This window comes from Sus scrofa, chromosome X (genome assembly GCF_000003025.6).
Source record: "Sus scrofa isolate TJ Tabasco breed Duroc chromosome X, Sscrofa11.1, whole genome shotgun sequence".
NCBI lineage: Eukaryota > Metazoa > Chordata > Mammalia > Artiodactyla > Suidae > Sus > Sus scrofa.
In genome coordinates, this window is record NC_010461.5 from 50,257,202 (window position 1) to 50,282,909 (window position 25,708).

At 39.3% G+C, this 25,708-nt stretch overlaps 1 protein-coding gene across 11 annotated transcripts in view; it reads right to left on the reverse strand.

Annotated features, from left to right (window-relative positions):
• ARHGEF9 (Cdc42 guanine nucleotide exchange factor 9) overlaps window positions 1–25,708 on the reverse strand; it is a 418,109-nt gene that overhangs the window by 97,290 nt on the left and 295,111 nt on the right. For 7 of the 11 annotated variants that reach the window (XM_021080634.1, XM_021080633.1, XM_021080635.1 and 4 more), the window contains one exon: window positions 16,717–16,896. The exons of the other annotated variants lie outside the window; for them this stretch is intronic. In XM_021080634.1, coding sequence (XP_020936293.1) covers window positions 16,717–16,896 — 180 coding nt within the window. The remainder of the gene's footprint in view (window positions 1–16,716; window positions 16,897–25,708) is intronic. 11 annotated transcript variants of the gene reach the window in all.

Consider the following 25,708-nt stretch of genomic DNA (forward strand, 5'->3'; position numbering starts at 1 on the left):
AAATTTTTGCATATTCATTACTTCTTTATATAAATAAACGCAAAGTTAAAACAGTCTAGATAAGGTCAAATTTCTCCTTTGACTACTTCCCATCCTAGTTGTTTTCTACCTTTCCTGAAGAAACCATGGTTAAGGATTTTGTGTGTAATCCTTACTAATCTTTTTCCAATCATTTATATAAATAACAATTGGTCATTGTTCCATGTTAAACTGATACACGCTCATCTCTTGGTACATACTCTTCAGCATCTTTAGTAGCCCCTCCCTCCAAATAGATTAGGGCTTCTTAAAGGAGAGGTGCCATCACATCCATTCCATAGCTCTCTCAGGTCCCAGCATGATGCCCTAACACCTGTGAAGAGTTCAATAAGGGTTTGAATTGTGTCATAGAAAGCCAGTCTATGGGAAACTGCTGTATAGCACAGGGAACTCTAAAATATTTAGGGGAAAAGAATCTGAAAAAGAATGGAGGTGTGTATACATATAACTGAATCACTTTTGTTGTACAGCAGCAATTATCAAAATATTGTAAATCAAATATACTTCAATAAAACTTAAAAAAAAAGAAAAAAGAAAGCCAGCCTACCCCTGGCTCTAGCAGTGTGATGTTTCTGAGAATGGATGGGTAAGCAATATTGTATAAATGTCCCTTCAATATTTTCAAAGTCCAAATGTAGCCAGCTAATGAAAAGTGAGTCACCCTCTTCGAAAGTGAAGGGTTACTGCCAGTCACATTAAATAATAGAATCCGAAAGCTGTCAAATCAGAGGAGTTATAAAGGAAATGGAAGCTTGGCCAGTCCATACCACCTCTTGACCCCTAATCAATACATAAACACACTTGACAACATCTGCTGCCAGCCATTTCCCAGCCCAACTGCTTAAACACAACCAGTGATGAGGAAATCACTATCTCCCAAGGCAGCCCTTTCCTTCTTCAGATAATTCTAATCATGAGCAGAACCCTCTAATTTACCTGTATTTTATGAAGGCACCAGTCAAAAAGCTCAGTAAACTCTGAAAGAGGTCAAAACGTAGGTAAGGTAATTTGATTGGAGGAAATGAACTCCTATAATAACAAAGGTTTCCCATACTAACAAAATGTCCCTCTCTACCACTGCAGTTAAGCAATGTGTCATTTCAAAGGTGGATGTAGAGAACTAAAAGAAACCTAGTTTGCTGCAGGCATAGCTCCCACTTTTTGCACACACACTCCCACCTCTGTTTTGAAGCCTCAGTCCCAGCTTCCAGAAGAAGCATGTATGCTTAGAAATCCCTGAGCACACATTCCCAGGAGCATTTAGTGCTCTTACCTGGCACAAAGTCAATCAGCATGGCATGTACAACCAAACACAGAGCCATTCCTTTGCCTCTCAAGGGAAAGAGATTTAATAACTGTCACCAATTACATGAAAGATCATTATAAGAAGGCTGATAATAAATTGTTTTCCTTTTCTAGCATAGATACATTGAGCAATAATGAGCTTCAACCAGAGCAACGAAGATTCTGGTTACACATCAGACCAAAAAAAAAGAGGAGGAGGGGAAGGAAAGCAAAGGAAAAGAGAGGAGAGGGGAGGGGAGAGGAGGAGGGGAGGGAGAGAGGGGAAGGGAAGGGAAGGAAAAGAAAAGGTAAAAGACAAGACTTGTGTAGATACCCTGTATCAGCATTCATGATCATCTATCAATATGTTAGAATGGGCCTGGCCCTCCAAGTTCCATTCTTCCCTAACACAAACCCATGATATTAATCAGGCTACTCTTGCTAGTCATTCTAACACATCCAGCTTATTCCTACCTTTGCTCCTGTATCCTTCCGATGGGTGCCCTCTACCATCCATCCAAGAAGGCCCTCCCTATTCTTCCACCATTCCTCCACTGTCCCTGGCTTCCCTGAAGGAATAGTGACTTCCCACAAACTCTCTTATTTAGGCTTCAAAACAGCCTTGCAAGGCAAAGCAAACTTTATTATTCTCACATTATACATAAGAAATTCAAGGCCAGAGAAGGTGATGCCTCACAGTGAACAGGTGGCAGTCAGGACTGAGGCAAGGTCTTGAGACTCTTAGGGCAAAATTAGGAGAGATAATATATGACAAGGGTGACAAGTACAGAGGGAACTTGGGTTCAAATCTGAACCTACAACTTCTTTGCTGAGTAATGTAGAAAAAGTTACTTAACCTCTCTGATACTCATTCATAAAATACAAATAATAATATCAATCTACCTCATGGGGCTGTAGTGAAAATTAAATAGGGTAATACACATAAAACACTTAGAACAATTCCTGGCAGAGTCAAGTATTAGCTGTTATTATTATTATCTTCTATGTTGGCACCAATTGCTTGTACAAATACGAGGCAATGTGGTATTTAAGAAAATCGTTTTCTCTAGCCATGAACAGGATTTTGGAGGTACTACTGTTGCCCTCATAATTTCCACAAGTCTCTCACATTCCAAATGCTACTTCCTTAACAGCCAGACTCTAAATAGTCCTCAGCAATGGCAGATTTAGTCTGGGTTAAAGATGCTGAAGTCCTTTGCTTCCTAAAGTGAGAGTGCAAGAAAGAACTAGGGTGGGGTGGGGTGGATGGAAGCCCTTTATAGATGACAAAGTTCCCTTCCCAGTCGAGAAAACCAGATGCTTTTGACAAAATTGGTTGACACCAAATCAATATATAAAAGCCAACTGCATTTCTGTAAAGTAGAAAATATCACCTAGGAAAAAAAGATGATTTTACAAAGATATCACTCATACTCTTAAACAATATATAATTCCTAAAGGAAAAATATATAAGCCCTTTATGAAGAATATAATTGTATTTCTGAAAGATATTGTTACAACTGAAATAGGGAGTAAAATCATGTTTTTAGATAGTATCAATACTATAAAAATGTCAAGTCTTTCCTAGGGTCTAAATGTATCCAAATAAAAAAATCTCAATAGGGATTTTGGAACACTTAAAAAACTCATTATAAAATGTATATAAATAAAGAACCAAGAATAGCTAAGATATGCCTGAAAAATCAAAGTGAGGTGAATTACAAAAATATAATAAAACTATAGCAATATGCATAAGCCAATGAAACCAACTAGAAGTTACCAGAAAAGCAACTATATGAGAACATGATTCATGAAAGATCTATCTTTTCAAAGTATTGAGAAAATAAAGATGTATTCAACAAATTGAATCAAATAACATCAGATCTTTTCTTCACACCATATATAAAAACTTCCCAAAATAATTTAGAGGGATAGCTTTACAAACTTGGAATAGAAAAATTTCCTAAATAAGAGACAAAAAGAAGCATAATTAAGAAAGAAATTAATACATTTGACCACTTTAAGTAAGAACTTCTTTCCAAAAGATTATCATAAATAAAGTGAAAAGGTAAACCATAAACTGGGAGATGTTTGCACAAATGATTAGTCTCCAAAATGTGCAAAAGAGGTCTTTTAAAATAATGAAATAAAGGCCAACAACATATCAGAAAAAAATGGGAAAAATGTGAGATGTATTTCACTGATAAGGAATTATGAATGGCTCATAAACATATGAAAATATGCTCAATATATTTAGAAACATGAAAAAATGTAAAGTAATGCCACAATGGGATGATATTTTACAGCTACCAGATTTGTGTACATTAAAAATTTGACAATTTGAATGTTAAAGATATAGGGGAAAATAAGAAAACTAGATGCCCTCTGGCAGAAAGCTTATTTATTTATTTATTTATTTATTTTTGTCTTTTTGCCATTTCTAGGGCTGCTCCTGTGGCATATGGTGGTTCCCAGGCTAGGGGTCGAATCGGAGCTGTAGCCACCGGCCTATGCCACAGCCAGAGCAATGTGGGATCCAAGCCGCATCTGCAACCTACACAACAGCTCACGGCAATGCTGGATCCTTAACCCACTGAGCAAGGCTAGGGATCAAACCTGCAACCTCATGGTTCCTAGTCAGATACGTTAACCACTGAGCCACGACAGGAACTAAAGAAAGCTTATTTAAATAAATAGCTGAAAACTTTCCTAATCTGGGGAAAGACATGGACATCCAGGTATCTTAAAGCTCAAAGGTCTCCAAACAGTTTCAGCTCAATGAAAACTTCACTAAGATACATTATAATGAAAATATCAAAAGTCAAAGACAAATAGATAATCTTGAAAGCAGAAAGAGAAAAGAAGCTCATCACACACAAAGAAACCCCCATAAGGTTAACAGTGTATTTCTCAGCAGAAACTTTGCAGATCCAGAAAGTGGGATGATATACTCAAATCACTGAAAGAAAAATATTGCCAACCAAGAATACTTTTTACCAGGCAAAACTATCAAACATTTTTGAAGGAGAGATAAAGACATTCCCAGACAAATAGAAGTCAAAGGAGTTCATCACCATGACATTTCTTACATAAGGGAGTTCTTCAAGTTGAAAAGCCTGGATGCTGACAAGTAACACGAAATCATGTGAAAGTATAAAACTCATCAGTAAAGGTAAATATATAATTAAATTAAGTACTCAAATACTGTAATATGGTACCATGTAAATTATTTAGCTCTAGTATAAATGCTAAACAAAAATATAATTATAAGTAACTATAGCACAATATTTTGTTAATGGATTGACAAGAGAGGAAAATGTAAAACATGACATCAAAAATATAAAAGGTGTGTTTTAAGATATTATATGTGAACAAACTTGTTATCAGATTAAAGTAGACTATTATAATATTAAGATGTTTTGTGTAAAATTCATGGTAACCACAAAGCAACAACCTATAGTAGATATACAAAATATAAAAAGGAGGGAATCTAAGCATACCACTATAGAAAATCATCAAATCATAAAGAAAGAGAACAAGACTGGAAGAAAGGGAAAGAAAATCTATAAACCATGCAGACAATAATTAAAAAATTGGCCATAATAAGTAATATCAATAATTAGTTAAATAAAAATGGGCTAAAATCTCCAATCAAAAGACATAGAGTGGCTGAATAAATACTATGCAATACCAAACTGTATGTTGTCTATAAGAGGTTCACTTTAGTTTTAAGGATACACAAAGGCTGAAAGTAAGGATATGGGAAAAGCTATCCCATGCAAAAAGAAGCCAAAAGAGAGCAAGAATAGCTATACCAATATCAAACAAATTGATATTAACTCAAAAATTCTAATAAGAGACAAAGAAGATCATTATATAAGCATAATGGGGTCAATTAATGAAGAGGAATAACAATATTAAATATATAGCACCCAACATCAGAACACTTAAATATATGAAACAAATATTAACAGATCTGAAGGGAGCAATAGCAATACCATACCAGTAAGGGACATAAATATCCAACTTTCAACAATTTATAGCTCATTTGTACAGAAAATCAATGAGAAAACATAGGGCCCAAATGACACTTTGGACCAAATGTATATAACAGACATACACAGAACATTTCATCCAACAGCAGCAGAAAACACGCACCTCTCAAGCATTCATAGAATATTCTCCAGGATAGACCATATGTCAGGTCACAAAATATGTTCTAACCAATTTAAGAAGACTGAAGTCATGTAAAGTATCTTTTCCAACCACAATGGTATGAAACCAGAGATCAGTAACAGGGAAACCTGGAAAATTCACATGAATGTAAAGACTGAACGTCATGCTACTAAACAATTAATGGGGCAAAGAAGAAGTCAAAGGAGAAATCAAAAAATATATTGAAATAAACAAAAATTGATATACAACATGCCAAAACTTTTAGAATGCAGCTAAAGCAATTCTAAGATGGAAGTTTATAGAAATAAATGTCTACATTAAGATTCAACTAGAATCTTACAGCCTGCCAAAACTAAATCAAGAAGAAACATACCAACTGAACAGACCGATCACTAGAAATGAAATTGAAGATGTCATAAAAACACTCCCTACAAATAAAAGTCCAGGATTAGATGGCTTCACAGGCAAATTCTACCAAACATACAAAGAAGAACTTCTATCCATCCTTCTTAAACTTTCCCAACAGGTTGAAGAAGAAGGAATAACTCAAAGGCATTCTATGAAGCCACCATCACCCTAATACCAAAATCAGACAAAGACAGTATCAAAAAAATTTTTTTAAGATACTATCAAAAAATAAAATTATAGGCCAAAATCTTTGATGAATATAGATGCAAAAATTCTAAACAAAATTTTAGCCAACTGAATCTGACAACATATAAAAAAGATCATATACTACGATCAATTGGGATTCATCCCAAGTTCACAAGGATGGTTCACAATATGCTCATCAATGAATGGTCATACACCACATTAACAAAAGAAAAGTAAAAAACTACATGATAATTTCAAAAGATGCATAAAAAGCATTTGAAAAAAATCTAACATCCATTCATAATAAAAACTCTTACCAAAGTGTGTATAGAGTGAGCATAACAACCTAATAAAAACCATTCGTGGCAAACCAATAGCCAACATAATACTCAATGGAGAAAAGCTGAAGCCCTTCCAGCTAAAATCTGGAACAAGACAAGGATGCCCACTCTCATCCTTTTATTCAACATAGTATTGGAAGTCCTAGTCACAGCAATCAGACAAACAAATGTAATAAAAGGTATCCAAATTGGAAGAGAAGTAAAATCATCACTCTATGCAGATGACATGATACTATAAATAGAAAACCCGAAGGACTCCACACAAAAACTACTTGAACTGATCAATAAATTCAACAAAATTGCAGGATACAAGATTAACATTCAGAAATCAGTTGAATTTTTGTATACTAACAATGAAATATTAGAAAAGGAATATAAAAATATAATACCTTTTAAAATCGCTTCCTAGGAGTTCCCATTGTGGCTCGGCAGAAGTGAACCCTACTAATATCCATGGGGATGTGGGTTTGATCCCTGGCCTCACTCAGTGGATTAAGGATCTGGTGTAGCCATGAGCTGTGGTGTAGGTCTCAGACAAGGCTAGGAACTGGTGTTGCTGTGACGTAAGCATGCAGCTCTAGCTCTGATTCGACCCGTAGCCTGGGAACTTCCATATGCTGCACCTTTGGCCTTAAAAAGCAAAGCAAAACAAAACAACCAAAAAAAAAACATAACATAAAATAAAATTGCACCCCAAAAATTAAATACCTAGGAATAAACCTGACCAAGGAAGTAAAAGACTTATATGCTGAGATCTATAAAACATTAAAAAAGGAAATTAAAGAGGATTCAAAAAAGTGGAAAGATATTCCATGCTCTTGGACTGGAAGAATTAATATTGTTAAAATGGCCATGATACCCAAAGCAATCTACAGATTCAATGCAATCCCTATCAAATTACCTATGACATTTTTCACAGAATTAGAACAAACAATTCAAAAGATTGGATTTAATGGAATCACAAAAGACCCAGAATTACCAAAGCAATCCTGAGGAACAAAAACCAAGCAGGAGGCATAACTTTCCCAGACTTCAGACAATATTACAAAGCAACAGTAACTAAGACAGTGTGGTACTGGTACCAAAACAGACATACAGACCAATGGAACAGAAAGGAGAACCCAGAAATAAACCCAGATACCTATGGTTAATTAATTTCTTAAAAAGGAGGTAAGACTGTAAAATGGGGAAAAGATGGTCTTTTCAGCAAGTGTGGCTGGGAAAACTGAAGGGCTGCATGTAAATCAATGAAACTAGAACACACCCTCAGACCATGCACAAAAATAAACTCAAAATGGCTTAAAGACTCAAACATAAGACAACACACAATAGGGCTCAGCAGAAAAGAGCCTGACCAGTATCCATGAGGATGAAGGTTTGATCCCTGGCCTCACTCAGTGGGTTAAGGATCCAGTGCTGCTGTCAGCTGTGGTGTAGGTCACAGACATGGCTTGGATCCCACGTTACTATGGCCGTGGCATAGGCCAGCGACTATAGCTCTGATTTGACCCCTACTCTGGGAACTTCTATATGCTGAGGGTGTGGCTCTAAAAAGCACAAAATAAAATAAATAAATAAATAAATAAATAAATAAATAAATACATACATAAAAATACAACACACACAACTCCTAGAAGAGAACATAGGCAAAACATTCTCTGACATCAGCCATACAAATGTTTCCTTAGGTCAGTCTCCCAAAGCCAAAGAAATAAAAACAAAAATCAACCAGTGGGTCCTAATAAAACTTAGAAGCTTTTCCACAACAAGAGAAACCATAAAAAAAAGACAACCTACAGAATGGAGAAAATAGTTTCAAGTGATACAACCAACAAGGGCTTAATCTCCAAAATATACAAACAGCTCATACAACTCAACAGCCAAAAAGCAAACCACCCAATTGAAAAATGCACAGAAGACCTGAATAGAGCGTTCTCCAAAGAAGGCATATGATGGCCAATAGGCACATGCATTTTGCTCAACATCATTAATTATTAGAGAAATACAAATCAAAACTACAATGAGATACCACTTCACCCTGGTCAGAATGGCCATTATTAGTAAATCTACAAATAACAACTGTTGCAGAGGGTGTGGAAAAAAAGGAACCCTCCTACACTGCTGGTGGGAAAGTAAATTGGTAAAACCACTATGGAAAATGGTATGGAGGTACCTCAGAAAACTAAATACAGAACTACCATAGGATCTAACAATCCCACTCCTGGGCATATATCCAGACAAAACTTTCATTGAAAAGGATTTTTATACCCCTACGTTAGTTGCAGCACTAGTCACAATAGCCAAGACATGGAAACAACCTAAATGTCCATCAACAGATGAATGGATTAAGAAGATCTGGTATATAAACATGATGGAATACTACTCAGCCATAAAAAGAACAAAATAATTCCATTTTCAGCAACATGGTCATGGTTGGAACTAGAGAGTCTCATACTAAGCAAAGTAAGTCAGAATGAGAAAGACAAATATCACTGGATATCACTTATATCTGGAATCTTATATATGGCACCAATGAACCTATCTGCAGAAAAGAAACAAATTCATTGACATGGAGAACAGAGTTGTGGTTTCTAAGTGGGGGGGGGGGACTGTGAGTTTGGGGTTAGTAGCTGCAAACTCTTGCATTTGCAGTGGATAAGCAATGAGATTCTGATGTATGGCACAGGACCTACATCTAGTCACTTCAGATGTAACATGATGGAGGATAATGTTAAAAATAATGTAATGTTAAGAAAAAGAATATATATAACTGGGTCACTTTGCTATATAGCAGAAATCGACAGAACATTGTAAATCAACTATAATAAAAAAATTAAAAAAAAAATACCTGGCATGCTCTGAAAACAGACAATCAATACAACAAACATTTACCTCCAATTAGCCTAAGGAGGTACTTGATAGTATCATCCAAAGATTGTACCCAGTGAGAAGCCAATAAGATGGATCATGTGAATGCAAATGAGTGCTAATAATGCCATTTGAAACTCTAGTATGAAGAGAAATATATGTACTTCAGAGAGAAAGGTCCTCCTTTCTAATGTCATCCTCAATTCACAGATCCTGATAAGAGTCACCTCTAGGGCCACAAATAAGACCTTCTACATAGATGGTTAAGGCTAGACGTCTATGTCCATCTGAAGCTGAATGGATAAATAAGGGCTGGCATATCTGAACTCATCTGAAGTCAAAACACTGTTGCCATTAGCCTGGAAAGGGAGCTAGCTCCCCAATTGTTAACAGTCCTGTTAGCAGCTCATGCATAATCTTTCCTGGTTGTTCTGTAGCCCAGAAAGCACAGGATTACGTTTCAGGAGGGGGTAAACATTTACTAAAATTGGCAGATTATGATGCACAAAAAATCAAGCCCTCTACTAAAACAACCCTTAGCTGGCAAAAACTGACAGAACCAACTTTTCCAGAATTCTATAATCTAACCCAAACTTTACAGCAACCAGGGAACTCTTGATGCAGAAAAGGGTGGTTAAAATTTGGTAAGATAATTTTTAAGCCTTTTTGCTCATTTATCTACCATTCCTGATACCCCAACAGCTGAGAGGAAGGTGACCCGCATTCCTCCTGCAGCTTGCTGGTGCCAGGGGGCTAACGATCTTCCTCTTGAAATACTGTGGCTGGGTGGTTTTGACCTGTTTGGCCCTGAGGGCTAGGCACAGAAACTGACCTTTGTTTTGTACCTCTACCCGCTGAGGCTAAAGGGGCTTGAGAGCCTGTGACTGCCTCTGTCACAGACAGATTTACAGACATACACTGCCCATGTCCACCCAGGGCAAGGGATAGAAGAAGGGAAAAGCAGCAAATGGATCTGGATCCAATCGCACAGGAAGAGACTGAGAAAAAAAATTCCTGGGAGAATAGAGACCCAGAAGGGCCACTGTAAATTCTTAGGAAATCAGAGTGCAATACGCATGCCTTGGACCAGAAAAATCTGCTCTGAAAAAGCCCGAGCGAATTGTAGGTTTGCACTTCTGAAGGATCTGCAGGTTCCAATACAACCAGAAGAGTAAGAGAAAGGTATAGTTATGGGCAGCCTGGATTCCTGTTGAAGGAATGCCCCAGCTCTAAGCCAAGTTGCAAAGAGCAGGACAGTAGTTTGTTTTGGCTCCAGATATCTAAGAGCAATCTCAGCCAGGTCACTGGCTGACCAATGACATAATGGAATAGATACTTTCATGACTACACATGACAAGTAATGTAGTCTTTGTAAAAAAAAAAAGTGTTTGGAGGACTTAGTACACAAATGGACAACTGCATCCCTCAACAAATAACAGCAAACCCTAGGGAAAGAGGAGAATCTGATTTCCGGAGTTATCACACAATAATATTCAAAATGCCCAATTTTCAATGACAACAACAACAAATTACAAGGCAATAAACAGGAAATTATGGCCCCATTCATAGGAAAAAAATAAATAAATGGACACAAACCATGCTTGAGGAAGTCCAGACACTTTATTAGACAAAGACTTTAATGACTTGTTGTAAGGAAGATTCAGGAGGCCTGGGTCAAGTTCTGGCTTTGTCACTCATTCCCTACATGCATACGAAAGTCACTTCCATTCTCTTGGCCTATGTTTCTTCAGGATTTATACAACAAGGAAATTAGGCTAACCAGTGGTCACAAGCTGAGAACCAAGGTTACAAGTTACCCTAATGATATATGTTCAGTTTATTCTTCATAGTGTTTCTTTTAAAACATGTGAATTACTGGTCAACATTTTTAAAATATGGAGACTTTTATATAAAATCCAATTCCTGGCTTTTCTTAAAGGAACTGGATTTTTTTCTTGAAAAAAATTAGAAGTTTTTTTTCTTGAAAAAATTGGCTGATTTTTTTTCTTAAAAAAAAAAAAGGAAGACCTGAGCTCACTGGATTTCCCTCCTTTCTATGCCCTACTCCACCATTGAGAACCATCATAGTCACTTTTGCTCACTTTAGATTTCCCAATTGGACGCAGGCTCTTATTTACTATAGTTTCAGACTGCTTTACTCATGTAGTTAACTGCCTAGACCTGTAAACATCTAATTCTACTAGTCCTGGCCAAGATAGGTCTTTCTAGCTCTGTGAGTCCAGGATTTCATTCAGGTTAAAACAGGTTAAAACATTCCCAGGTGCAACCAAAAAGAGACACTATATAATTAAAAACCAAGTAACATTCTGGAGCAGTGGGCTCCCCTATGAACAGGAGAGGTTTAGTTTCTGTGACATCTGATCAGTACAACTGTAAGGAATTATAGAAATGAATTGAGTAGCTCATCATTTCATCCCCTGCATCCAGGCAGGCCAGAAACCAGGTAAATCTAGAATTTGAAGAAATAAGTAAAATATATGCTGATGGCATCTGAGTAGGCTCTTTACTTTCTAAGCAAACCCATACTTGTCATGCAGGCCTCACCTATCGCCACCAATAGCAGGTTGTCATGTGTTCTGTACAGAGCCTGACTTCAAGTGGGCAGCAAGCCTGTCCCCAGGCTATGACCCAAAGTCAGAACAAAGGCCAATTTTACATGGCGATAAAATAGACGGACCTCAATGATTTGGAGGTAAGAGCCCAGCATATGAAAGGAGGGTCATCACAGGGACGGGATTTTCTACTTAAAGACACATTCAGGAGTTCCCTGAATTGGCTCAGTTCCCTCAGTTCCCTGAGTTGGCTCAGTGGGTTAAGAACCCGACTAGTATCCATGAGGATGCATGTTCGATCCTGGCCTCACTCAGTGGGTTAAGAATCTGGCATTGCCACAAGCTATGGCGTAGGCCACACAGGCAGTTCAGATCTGGCATTGCAGTGGCTGTGGTGTAGGCTGGCAGCTGCAGCTCTGATTCGATCCCTAGCCTGGGAACTTCCATATGCTGCAGGTGTGGCCCTAAAAAGATTTTAAAAAATGACACAATCATATCCCAGAAGTCTACTCTCAGCTCCCAGAGGGGAAATCAGCCCAGGAAAGAAGCTGAAGATGTCAGCAATTAGATAGAACTGATGTTCAGCAAACTGTAATTCACTTAACCTGACCAATTTCTGGGAAGGTAAATCAACTCCCACATTGCTCTTGTGAAGCCATGCCCACAGCACAGAAGGAAGAGACTCTGAGAACATGCACAGATACTTGTATGTACATACAGAATGAAATTCTGAATGATAAGAAAGACAGATATGCAACTGTGTAGAAGAAACATAAACCCAACAATTTCTTCCACAGCAGCTAGAATGGTATCACACTTCCTATTTACACGTATCCAGCCTATCTCAGGTTACCTCAGGATTTTCATAAGACCATAGATTACTCCCATTTTACAAGGAGGAAAACTGAACTTCAAAGATGCACAGAAAGCTGCTCAAGCTTCATACTTAGCAGAACTGAGGTTACTCTGATTCCACACTTGGTTTAAACCCAACTAACAACAGGTAGGGCTAGCGTGGACAGAATAGCACTAACACCCTGGATTATATACCCTACGGCTGGAATGTTCACTCAACAGTGAGACTTCTACTCCGGAGAAGCTCCACTATGGAGACAGAGATGCTCCACCATGTCACTGACAAATTTGGTCCAATGATGCTCCACTATGTCAGTGATAAATTTGGTCCAATGATCCACAGAGGTGTCCAGTTGGTATAGAGTTAAGAGGAATGTCTACTTCGCCATTACATTTTCATATTATATGCCTAGTAACCTAAGGATTATGTTCTCAAGACGCTACTAAATCTTAGGTCAGGGTGAGTCTGGATAAATGAGGCAACTACCCTACAATACTGAGGTACAGCATCCCAGGAAATCACCCATCTACCTACCAATAACATCAGTACTGATGAAGATTCAATAGTTAAGTGTGACTCATCTCAATGTCCTACCTAGACATTTCAGAGCTTGAAGAGATTATAGAAAATGCTTTAGAGATAAGGAGAAAATAAAGGCCCATGATCATATGCAAATGTTTAGGAAAGCCAAAATCAGAACTCAGGTCTCTCATTTTCTAATATAGGCAGCACTATTTCCACAAAATCATTCTAGACTCAACCAAAATCAATGTAGAAGAATGGAGATAGCAATTCAATTTTAGAATATCTGCTAGAAAAGAATCTCTACAACCTCCATCATTCAATTCTTTGAATTACACACAATCTTACCAGAAATGTAAACCTGCACATTAAATACTCATTCATGAGAACTGAAAGGTCTACCTTGGAGCCAGTGTTCACATCATTCATGAAACTGTCTAACCCCATTTATTTTTACTGGTGGCACTACAACGACAGGTTCCTAAGGTTCTATGGTACTCTGAAGACCATTCAACTAATATTTAAACAAGCAAACAAAAGGCTCAAATGCTCATTCTGAATATAATCTGAGGCAACACGGAATACTACCTTTGTTCCTCAAAGAGTAAATGCTGGTGTAATAAAAGATTATTGGAGATCTAACTTGTGATTTAGGCTCTCTCATTAATGTTCCTGGTCTGCTGTCACAGTCCTCAGTCTATATTTATACAATCTGATATAGTAGCAACTAGCCAAATATGGATAATGAACACTTGAAATGTGACCAGTGTGAACTGAGATGCATACAGAGTACACACCATATTTCAAAGACTTAGTAAAATATACTATTATAAATGTTACAGTGATAATATATATGATATTATACCATAATATTTTGGATATATTGAAGGAAATAGAATATATTACATTAACTTCACCTATATTTTAAAATTTTTAAAGTGTGGTTACTAGAAAAATTTTAAATTTTAAATTATATTTGTGGCTTACATTTGTATCTCACATTATATTTCTATTGGGCTGTGCTAGTCTAGGCCAAATCATTCTCAACATCAAAGATTCTGATTTAACTAACCTAGAAACTGGGGTTTAGTGTTTGGGCTTTTTTTAAGCTACTCAGGTGAATTACTTCATTGTGCAGCCAGGATTGAGAACCACTAGTCTAGACTCTATAACATGCATGCCTGGGCCAGACAGTGGTCTTCTGGAATGTCAGCTTCAGCTCACCCAAGTGATACTGGGGTTGTGTGCTTGGAGGAACATTTCTCCTGGCCTTAGATGTAGGAGCATCAGTGCCAGTTCACTGATATTCTAAAGACCACCTCTGTCATTTTCCTCCTGGAGTCATTCTGCCTTGTTTAATATTTTGTCCCATCCCTTGAATTACTATTTATTATAAAAATGACATGTCACTGAAGGTGAAATACATGTGGATTTGCCTGTGATTGTCACCGGATACAGTTTTAATCCTTCTTTTAAAGAGGACAAGACACATAATCTGTCTGTGCACAAGGTCTCAGGCTAGTTCCAAAGGCTCATGGCTATTGATGTGCTCTTTCTAACTACCCCTGGGACTAATACATCAACCAGAAAAGCTGAGCTGGGACACATGGCATTTGGAGACTCTGATGAAAGATGCCACATATGTAAAGAAAACAGATTCAATAGTCCATTAGGAGACTTCCAGGAGAGAGAGGATGAGAGGACATTTTGCCCACCGCTTTGCTTTTGAGCAGTACCCTCACCTAACTTGTTCCAACTGGATAATAGTGCTTCCTACATTTGCAGCCCTCCAAGGAAGGCCTCTTTCAATCACCATGGCCAACCCTGATACATTGATACACAGACTTTCTTTTCTTTTTTCTTAAATGGCCACACCCACGGCATATGGAAGTTTCCAGGCTAGGGAATGAATTCAAGCCACAGCTGCAATCTACACCACAGCTGCAGGAACACCAGATCCTTAACCCACTGCACCAGGCTGGGGATCAAATCTATACCTCCACAGCCACCCAAGCTGTTGCGGCTGGATTCTTAACACACTATGCCACAGTGGGAACTCCTACATAGAGCTTCTTGAAGCTAATAAGGTAGTGACGATGATGTTGAAGATAACAATGATGATAAAGCAAGTTACCATTTGCCAAGTATGCTCAATGTGCAAAGAACTGTGCACTTTACTCACACAGCGATCTCATTTAATCCTAATAAAAAGTCTGTCATCCTCATTTTTCAGATGAGGAAATGAGGCTCAGGAAATAAAAGTCTTGCCAAAAGCCATAGAGCTAGGGGGTAGTAAAGCTTAGACTGCATCTGCATCTCAGATTATTTGATTCCAAATGTCCTGCTCCTTCCCTCATGTCACACTGCTATCATTATTATCCTGAGGCCCTTCATTCTCCAAGGGCCCAAGCCACTCTGATCTTTTGTTTGAGGTCAGGACCTCAGTCTTCTCTTAACCAAAGGAACTAACAAAAGATGATGGGCTGTGGATGATGATCATAAGACACTGTTGTGGCTTTGGTACTTGTACTGCCACAAATCTCTTTTAACGTACATTATTTAATTCACTGTGACATCCCCTGGCATGAAATAATTGCCAACACCATTTTGCATATGAGGAAAATCAGAGCTCATAACTCCAAGGAAGGCCAAGAGCTGGGACATCAAGCCAGTGCTTTTCCCCCATCAGCATCTTGTTAATTGGTGACCCAGAGGAAGCAGAAACTGATAAGGAGCCCTTTCTAAAGAGCTGCTTCTTTTAAAGGCAAGGTCTTTATGGTACAATGTCAAAAGGGCTAAGGCCTTACAAGCCCCATCAAGATGTCTGCTTCACACCTTCAGCACATCTTTGATCCCAGCCACCTGACTCCCTTGCAAAGAGTAAGATTTTCAATCATTAAAACTCCAGCTCTGAGAGGATTAGGGAGCCCAGAGTCTTACATTAACAGCTGTAGACAATCTTGAGACCACATGCAGGAGTGTTCACACTTCCCTAAACGACAAAAAGGAGGCAAAGGAAGCAGAGATGAGTGGAGAGGGGAGGAAGAGGGTGGGAATATATCTATAAAAAGAAAGGATAAAAAAGAGAAGGCGAGGAAAATAAAGAAAGCATAAAAGAGATATAAGAAATATGAAAGTTCACAGCAATATAAAGTTACGAGGGTCTTCAAAAACCATCAAGGCCCAAAATGCCTTTGTTGTTGTTGTTGTTAAAAGTCACGGCAGGTAGAAGTGGGAGGCAGGAGGTGGGGACTGTTAATATAAACAAGAGAAAAAGGAAAAGTCTCAAAATTAAAAGGGCAAAGATTAAAGGAAGACAGATTCTGGATAGCAAACCAAAAACATGGGGAAAATGTGAGGAGCCACAAGGAAGGGAATGAGAAGGAGAATAGAGGCTGGGGAAGGGAAAGGCAGGGACAAGCAGCCAAGGAGACATGAGAGGAGAGTGAAGGCTGACACTCACCCTCACAAAGCTGGCAGGAAACCATCCCTCCTCATCGTCGATCTGGCCCCACCACCAATCCTTGTTGGAAGCATCCAAGACTTTGATGACGTCGCCAGCTTTAAATGCCAACTCCCGGTTGGCCATGGTGACGTGATCCCATACTGCCTCAGCACTAACGATGGAATCTCCAGTGATCAGCTTAAGAGACAAAATAAGAATGTGTTCAGTCCATACATCTAGCTCTTTATTTCCCTCCACCCCCCAAAAGCTCTACTACTTATAGAAAAACTCACATACTAGTGGTAAAGGGTGAGAGTGAGGAAGATGGCACTGGGAGAGCAAGATCCACTGGGTCACAAGACAAATAATACTATCAACTCTACATTAGCCAGTGGGTAGAAAGATCCAGAATGTGCATATGGACTACATAAGCCCCATGCTTGTATCCCTACTCATGAGCTCCTCCTCTAGAGAAGGAAAAGCTTCAGTCCATCTCTCCTTGGGGGCTTCAAGGCATTCCTGCATCTGGAATGGATGGAGAGTCTGAAACCAATGGCTAAAGTGAGGCTTGAGTGTATCAGCTCTAAATTCTCTGTGCTCCTCCCCATTCCCTCCTCCTCCTTATAACTGACCAATTGAGAGTTAGTGATACATTTTTAACCCCACAGCACCCCACCCCCATATACCACGACATTCCTCACACATAATGGAACCCAGCTTTGTAACCTCCTGTTCTCACCCACACATGATGCTATCCAGAGAGATCATGGGTTCATGGATATGAAAATATATGGCATTCTGTGATGCCTTGATCCCAAAATATTCAACCCAATCACAGATTCACTCAGTAAATTACTTCACCCTGTGGGATACACAGGGGATCTAGGTTGACTTCTGCATTTGGTAGATAGCAAGACTGAGCTATAAGAAAGTTAAGGAATAAGTTTAGGATCACTCAGCAAGGCAAGGGCTGCGCATAGACTCTTATCTAAGTCATTAGACTTTGCGGCCATCAGGACTTTGCTCCACACAGCAGCAGGCAGACATCTATGTCACTGCCACACAAACACACAGACATATGTTCATGACACTCATCTAAGCACAGTGACTAGGATGCATATGGGGGAATAGTCTGTCTCTGTCTGGCTACCATCCTGACCACTGTGTTATCTGTTCTCTTTTTTCCCCTAACTGGTTCCAGCCTTTATGTCATCAATCTTACTGGAATTTGGAGGAAAACATTCCAGAATAGAGAAGATATGGTCTGTCAGGCAAAGGACTCAAATATTCTCTCCCCAGTACTGAATTTCTGAACATGTCCTTTAGAAGTTAACTTTTCCATCAGCCTACTTTGAGAAAGGATCCCAAGGCAATCATGGCTCCACAAGACCAAAGTCAAAGAAATTCAAAGACAACAGAGACAGAATATGGAATATGTATCCTCTCACACATACCAGCCAGAGAATAACCCTATGGTCATGATATTAATGCACGCTACCTCACATACACATGAAAAAAAAACCACATATTGATCATTTGACTTTGTTAAGGCAATCTGCTGGTAGCTCCTGACTGAGGCATCCTTTTATGGCTCAGGGTTCTAGCCATTGTGCCTTCTATAGAAGGCAGAGAGTTCCTCAGTATGGATACAAAAGAGATTTCAAATAGGACCTTTTATAATACCATCTTTCAAGTACCTCATGTTTTAATGTTTACAAGGTGTTTTCACACATCAACTGCATCAACTAATCCATACTGAATGAGCTGGGTCTCACTATTACTCATGCTTTAAAGATGAGGAAACTGAGGCTCAGAGAGGTGAACTAGTCCTTTGACCAATCACACAAGTAATAAATTACGGAGCTCAGTCTTATGACTGCATATGCACTAATACCTATTGTACCATACAACCAATATCTACTAATTAGCTATAATGAACTCATATAACTCTATTTATAATATCATAAACCATATGGCTCCTATTTTATAAGAACTCAAAAGATGATTGGGACAGCCACCTTCTGTAACTGGTGCTCCTGCCTAAAAGGAGATTCATTTTATGTTGAGCTTGCTTTTTGCCAATTACACTTAAAGTCAATTTTTTCTTGTTCCAGCCTTGGTGGAGAAGAACAATTGCTGGCCATTGGCCTCAATGAAATAAGTATTTATAGAGAATTTTCCTCTCTCCTGCCAAAGATGGGTATCAACTGGGTGTTTCTAGAACTCAATAAGCACATACAGCTGCAACTCAGAGTACCATGAGGGCCTATAGTTTAAAGTTATATCATTGACTTTGTACCCAGGGTCAAAAGAGTACCTTGGCATCAAATACCAACACAGCACTATATCTTGATGCTGCTTGAATTCCCCTAGGCCCAGGTCTGGCTGGTTCTACTGCTACACTCTTGCCACAATGCAGTCAGTCTCTTTTTAGGGACTCTTTCCTTGGCAGCTCCCAGTAGCAATTTGCTCGCTCTTATCCCAATTTAATCCAAGTACTTGCCTGGGCCCTGACATCACAAAGCCAAGGTATATCCTGTACAAAGCCAATAGCTAGACAGGACCCAGTGTGACCAAATGACAAGCTTGCTGTTAGGGCCTACTTGGAATCAATGACAGAACTGGACAGCATTTCAAAGATCATAACCCTTAATCTTTCATTTTACAGAGCAGATATATAATAAAATAGCAGGAGTGACTTTCCCATGGAAACCAGGTGGCCAGCCTCCTGGACCATTTTTTTCCTCAAACATAACACCGTAGATAGACATAGAAAAAGAACACCTGGATTTAAGGCCTTGTTCTACTAATTGCTAAAGGCATAATGATAAAAATGATAATTATTAGCTAATATAGAGCACTTAAAATATGCCAAACACTATTCTAAGCACTTTATACACACCAACTCATTTAATCCTCATTGCGGCCCTTTGAGGAAATACTATTATCATTCCTATCTTATAGATGAGAAAACTGAAGTTCAGAGATATTAAAAAATTTGCCCACATTTACATGGCCAATAAATACTGAAGCCATAATTTGAATGTAGGCATGATCTGGCTCTTATAAACTAAAGAATCTCTGCTCTTATAAACTATGCTGCCTCTGAGTCTCAGTTTCTTCATCTCTTAAGTAAGGATAATTCTATGCTCCCACCTGAGTCATAAGCTATAAGACACTAAACCAAGAGTTGACAGATGTGTGTGCAGATGAGAGGAAGGCTAATCCAGAAGGGGGCTGGTAGCTGTATAGGGCTCTGGTATTCTCTAGTCACAAATGCAAGCAGGAATAAGGGGATATTCTTCCTCTGTCCTCTGAGATGTTTTAAAACTAAACTAAATTTGGGCTGGAAATTGGTTTCAAATCTCCACTCTGTGTAGAAGATTGACTTTTAATTTGCTACAATTTTTTATAAATATGACTTTGCTAATCCATTGTCCACCCAACATTCACTGAATGAGATCCCAGTGTGTGCAGGGATCTGCTTACTGTAATTTAGCCAGTCTTCACCCCAAGTCCTCACCTTTGGGTACCAACAGTGAATACCCTTCAAGCAGTATCCAAAGGTAGTTAAGGACAAGTCAATCTAGCTTCGAGTCTGTGCTTTGCTATTTTCAAAAGTAGCAGTGACAATGGGAGGTGAAGCATACAAGAGGATCCAGTTAAATAAACCAAACTGGAACTGTCAACATACAATTAGGAAACCAAGGATTGCAATGTTACAAAAGCCAAGGACAAGACTTTCAAGCTATACAACTTTTGGTTTCAGTTTCTTCATATGCAAAATGGGGATAATATTATCTGCCTCACAGTCAGAACTGTAGAGAAGATGAGCTGAGCATTGGATATATAGTACCTAGTACAGTGACTGGTAGGTATGTGCTGGCCTACTTCAAGACTTCAGAGGAAGGAGTTTGTGTAGCTATTGGGCTCTAGAATAGTTTTGTGGGACCCTGAAGATAGGACTTAAATAATGGGTAGGATTGTAACAGAGAAGGGAAGGGGTAAAGCATGTGAAGCAGAGGTATGAGATTAAATAAAGTCTCAGATGTGAAAGCTCTGGAAAATTTGATGGAAGTTAGTAGAATTGGGAAAGGGCTAGGGAAGAGTGGGAGGGAAGGACAGCTGGAAAGGTAGTCTGGAGTCCTATTTTAAGGTTCTTAAATATCATTTGAGGGAAAGGAGGAGGTCAAAATTGATTTGGTGGAAGGAATTCAATCCTAAGTGTGATCATTAAAGCATGGGGGTAGTAAGTTACAAGGGAATGCTGCTTTTGGAGCAGGGTGGGGGAGGAGAGATGACAAATTTTCTCTTTAATGTGTTGAATGTTGGCAGCCAGTAGGACATGAGGGTAGATCTGATGTTCAAGAGAGATCAGGGAGATAGTTATACAGGTTTGGGAGTCAATGGCCCAGAAGAAATTGTGGAAACCAAGGAAGTTTTCCCTGGAAGAAAGTGCCAAGAAAGAAGGCCAGAAACATACAAAACAGCAATAATGAGAAGTAAAGAAGAGAGGAGGAGCCAGGGAAACAAACCAAAATTGAGCTGTCAGCACATAATTAGGATACTAAGGGGTGCAATCTTGCAAAAGCCAAGGATAAGTTTCAAGCAGCAGGAAGCTGATCAAATTATCAAATAGTACAGAGCTGGCTATAAGAGGAAGAAAGCCAAGAAATGTCCATTTGGGAGTGGCTATACCAAGGGTTAAATTCTTTATTTATTGTTTATAACTGGCTTTACCCCTCCCCACCCCACTTTCCAAATGTCCCTACTTCTCCAACCTTCAAGCCCAAAATAAAGCCAGAAAATAGAATTGGGTTACTCCAGCAAGGTACCCAAATAGCTCTTAGCCTTGGGACAGCGCTAATGTGACTTCAAATAAAATAATTCCCAATCCTCAGGACATTTCAGGTACAGGAGTAAATATAGGTTGGTTCTTGCTCAGACTTGCCAGTGAGTGGGATGCAGTCTTCTGCACCTCCAAACCAAAGACACTTTTGGACAAAAATAAGAACACAGAGAGGGAGAAGGGTCATAATATAATTCTTAAAGAAGAAATGAGATCCAATTAATTTTTATCTAGATTTCCCAGCAGTCCTAATTTCAAATATTCTAACCATTGTCCTACAAATAGATACATCTATTATCAGACCCATGTGTTCTGACCTTTAACCTGGAAATATGATTACTATACCTTATAGCATTGGGAGTTTGATCTCTTAGGCTGGTTTTTGATCAAAAATGAGGCACGTGTCTCCTGCTAATTTGGAGTGGCCAGTGGGCCATTTTGGGGGAAAGAAAGAAGGCAAGGAAAAAGGGGGGGAAGAAAGTAAAACAGGGAGGAAAAAAAGGAAGGAAGAAGAGAAACTCACATTTGTTGAAAACCTATACCAGGCATTGGGTAAGGGTTTTCTTTTGTGATTCTATGGCTCTCCAAGGTCAGCATTAACATTGCCATTTTTATTGTTGATGACCTGTGAAGTTAACTAAGTAGCCGATTGTCAACCAGTTAGTAGGTGGTAGAGCAGATTTGAATCTTTAGTTGACCTTATTGTATAACTCTGCTTCTGCCAATCCCCAAAGCTGCCTGTCAAAAAAGCAGGGAAAGAGGGCTCCTAGCTGATTTATCTCTCTAAGAAGACCAAATCACCCCGTGAATGACCTCAGTAGTTCTCAACCCCATGGAGGGCTTGTTAAAACAGATTGCTAGGCCCCATGAGTCTCTCATTCAGTAGGTCTTAAATGGAGCTTGAGAACTTGCACTTCAAACAAGTTCCCAGGGGATGCCTATGCTGCTGGTTCAGGGATCACACTAGCTGAACCACTGCCCTAGAGGACCCTTCCAGTCTAGGCTTTGACCATGCCTTTTATGATGCCTCATTCTCCCAAAGATCCCCAGGCCACCCCACAGTTTGGGCTCCCTGCCTGTCTACAAGGCCTTCTTCAGTGGTTGAAGTCTGAGAATGAGTATTTTTGTATGTTGCCAATATGGGAAAAACAAACAAACAAACAACCAATAGAACTATACCCTCATCTCGTTTTCCAGAGTTATACCACTTATCTTCCTCTTTATATTCTTGCCCTCTTGCTGAACAGTACCATTCCCAAAATAGTTGTTTACTTAGTCTGGTGGCTGCCAGAAATACTAAATTTTTAATGGCAAGAAACAGAAGAGGGAAAGGTTTTTTAAAAAGTGCTCTACAGAATAGCAAATGTGCCAACTGTCATGAAAGTGGGCAAGCCAGGCCTGCCTTCAGAGAAACTTCATAACAGAATAATGAGGGGCATGAGGGGGTTTCACCATTCCATAAGGTTTTCTCAGTTGGTACCTGCCCCTATCCTCTCAGAAGGTCCCCTCCCTCAACAGCTATGCATGGAAAAGAGCAAAATACTTTCCTTTCTTCCCTTTAAGCACATCTAAAATAGGCTGACATTTTATGCTCTCTCCTGAATAAAACAGATGTCATTTTAATATGGCCTTGTAAACAGTCTGGTTATCTTGCCCAAAGTGTTCAAGGACAATAATCTTCCACTTTTCTGGAAAGGTGTGAGCCAGACTGTTTCAACAACAGCTGGGAGGTACCAAAAAACTAGCTATTGGAAGAAGCTCTGCCAGTAACTCACTGAATCACCTTGGATAGATCCCTTTACCTGTCTCCAGTTTCAGCCTTGAACCAGATGACCTCTCAAGTCCCCTTAAGCTCTGGCTTTCTATTGAGGATAACACTAGAGCTTTACAAAGGACAGGAATCTCATTATTGCAGCTTGTTTCTTCTCACCCATCTCTGTGCTCAATAGGATGCTTTTATTGCTCTCTACTCAGGAAAATGAGAATTTGGCACTGACTAGTCCATTCTTGAATATAACTCACTCAAGCATTGTTAGTGACACATTAAAACACAAGCCAAACAGGCTGAGAAAACTGAAGAATTGGTTTTCTACTTTACCCCTTGACTGCCCCACTCAAAAGTCAATGGGGACATTTACTCTTTGTTCTCTCCATGTAGCTCCTCAGATAAATCATCTTTCTCATGACATAAGCTCTCGCTACCTCCAGTCCAATATTTCCAACTGCCTATTCCACATTTTCCTGGATGGCCTGCTACTGCCTCCAATAAGACATATGTAAAACCCACTCCCTTCCTTCCTTATTTATCCCATTTCTGATAACTCTGCTCAGCCTGCTCTTTCTTTCTTCCACATATCTCTTTCCCAGCTATGACCCATTATCTTCTTTTTCAATGTCTTATATTATGCCTGGCCCTTAGCAACTGATCTTCCTGCTGCCCACAGGTATCTCTCTTTCCCAAACTACTCCTTAATAATGCACTTCTCAAAACTTTTTTGCTGGTGCCACTACCCATGCTCAAAAAGCCTAAGTAACTCCCCACTGTCAATCTATCGAAGCTCTCTAGCCCCACCTATGTATCCAAACCTTGTCTTGAACCTGGCAGGGACCTTCCACTTTGGTCAAATGGAGTCTCTTGCAGGCAGATGCACTTCTACCTCTGTGCCTCTGATCCATCCATTCCCTTAGCGATGGTTAAGTGTAGGGACAGTAGATCTAGACTGCTTCTTCCTTGCTGTATGATCTTGGCCCAGCTGCTTCTTAATTCTGTTCCTGATAACCCCAGCTTGAATCTTCTTTCCCTTGCCTCTTTCACTAACTTCCACCTAGGTAGAAGACAAGGTACTAGACAATGTGGAGTTATTCAAGTTGTCAACCAGAGTGTTTTTCTCCAAACAACCAGAGTGCACGCTAGTGCACAGAGATCTAAAACATCTGCTTAGTCTATAATGAACAACATTGTTTTTAGCCTCTGTCTAAAGCTCTATGCCCAAACCCCTACCTAAAACCAGGCAAGATATGAGGAAGATCACAACAACAGAGTTGGCATCTCTGTTAGGTTGCAGAATATTCTATGGGGTCAGAGAAATTGTTTGCATAATAATGTAAAAGGTAGCCTTCAGGCCAACCCTTGCTCCTAGGATTTATGGACAAGTGGCTCCTGAAGTGGGCTAGTTTCTGATGAAGACCTTCACAGGTGCTCAGTAGTCATCAGGGAAAGAAGCCATGTCATATAAGAAAAAAAAAAACACTATAGGAGTTCCCACTGTGGCTCAGAGGTTAAAGACCCAACTAGTATCCATGAGGACACTGGTTTGATCCCTGGCCTCACTCAGTGGGTTAAGGATCTGACATTGCCATGAGCTGTGGTGTAGGTCCCAGAAGAGGCTCAGATCCTGTGTTGCTGTGGCTGTGGTGTAAGCCGGCAACTGTAGCTCCGATTCAACCCCTAGCCTGGGAATGCCGTGAGTGTAGACCCAAAGAGACAAAAAAGAAAGAAAGAAAGAAAGAAAGAAAGAAAGAAAGAAAGAAAGAAAGAAAGAAGGAAAGAAAGAAAGAAATGCTATAGATATTTTTTAAAATCATAAGAATTGCCTTTTCTTTTCCTTATGACTTAATAGTTCACACTGAGCTAGTTTCAACTTTATTCTGGGTATTGCCTTTCACCCATAACCAAATAATTTCATTTCTGAGTAGAATAATTAATAACATTCAAGTGATTACGGCTCTAAATGTACTGAAAGGAAGTATGCAATATTGTCATGTTCATTTTTCTTTTTACGGCCACACATGAGGCATATGGAAGTTCCTAGGCTAGGGATTGAATTGGAGCTGCAGCTGCCAGCCTACACCACAGCCACAGCAATGCCAGATCCAAGTGCAGCTTGTGGCAATGCTGGATCCTTAACCCACTGAGAGAGTCCAGGGATTGAACCTGTATGTTCACAGACATCATGTAGGGTTCTTAACCAGCCAAGCCACAATAGGAAATGCAATATTGTTGTTTTTCATGATATGATCATCTTTTTCCTAGTTTGGGCATATAATTTGTGAGTCATTAGGCACTGGTTGCCTTCAACATGCCATTGAACCATCCATTTTTCAGTTTAATAAAATGAAGGTTGGCTTCAGCCACATCTGGCAGACCCGAAGCCCAGCTGG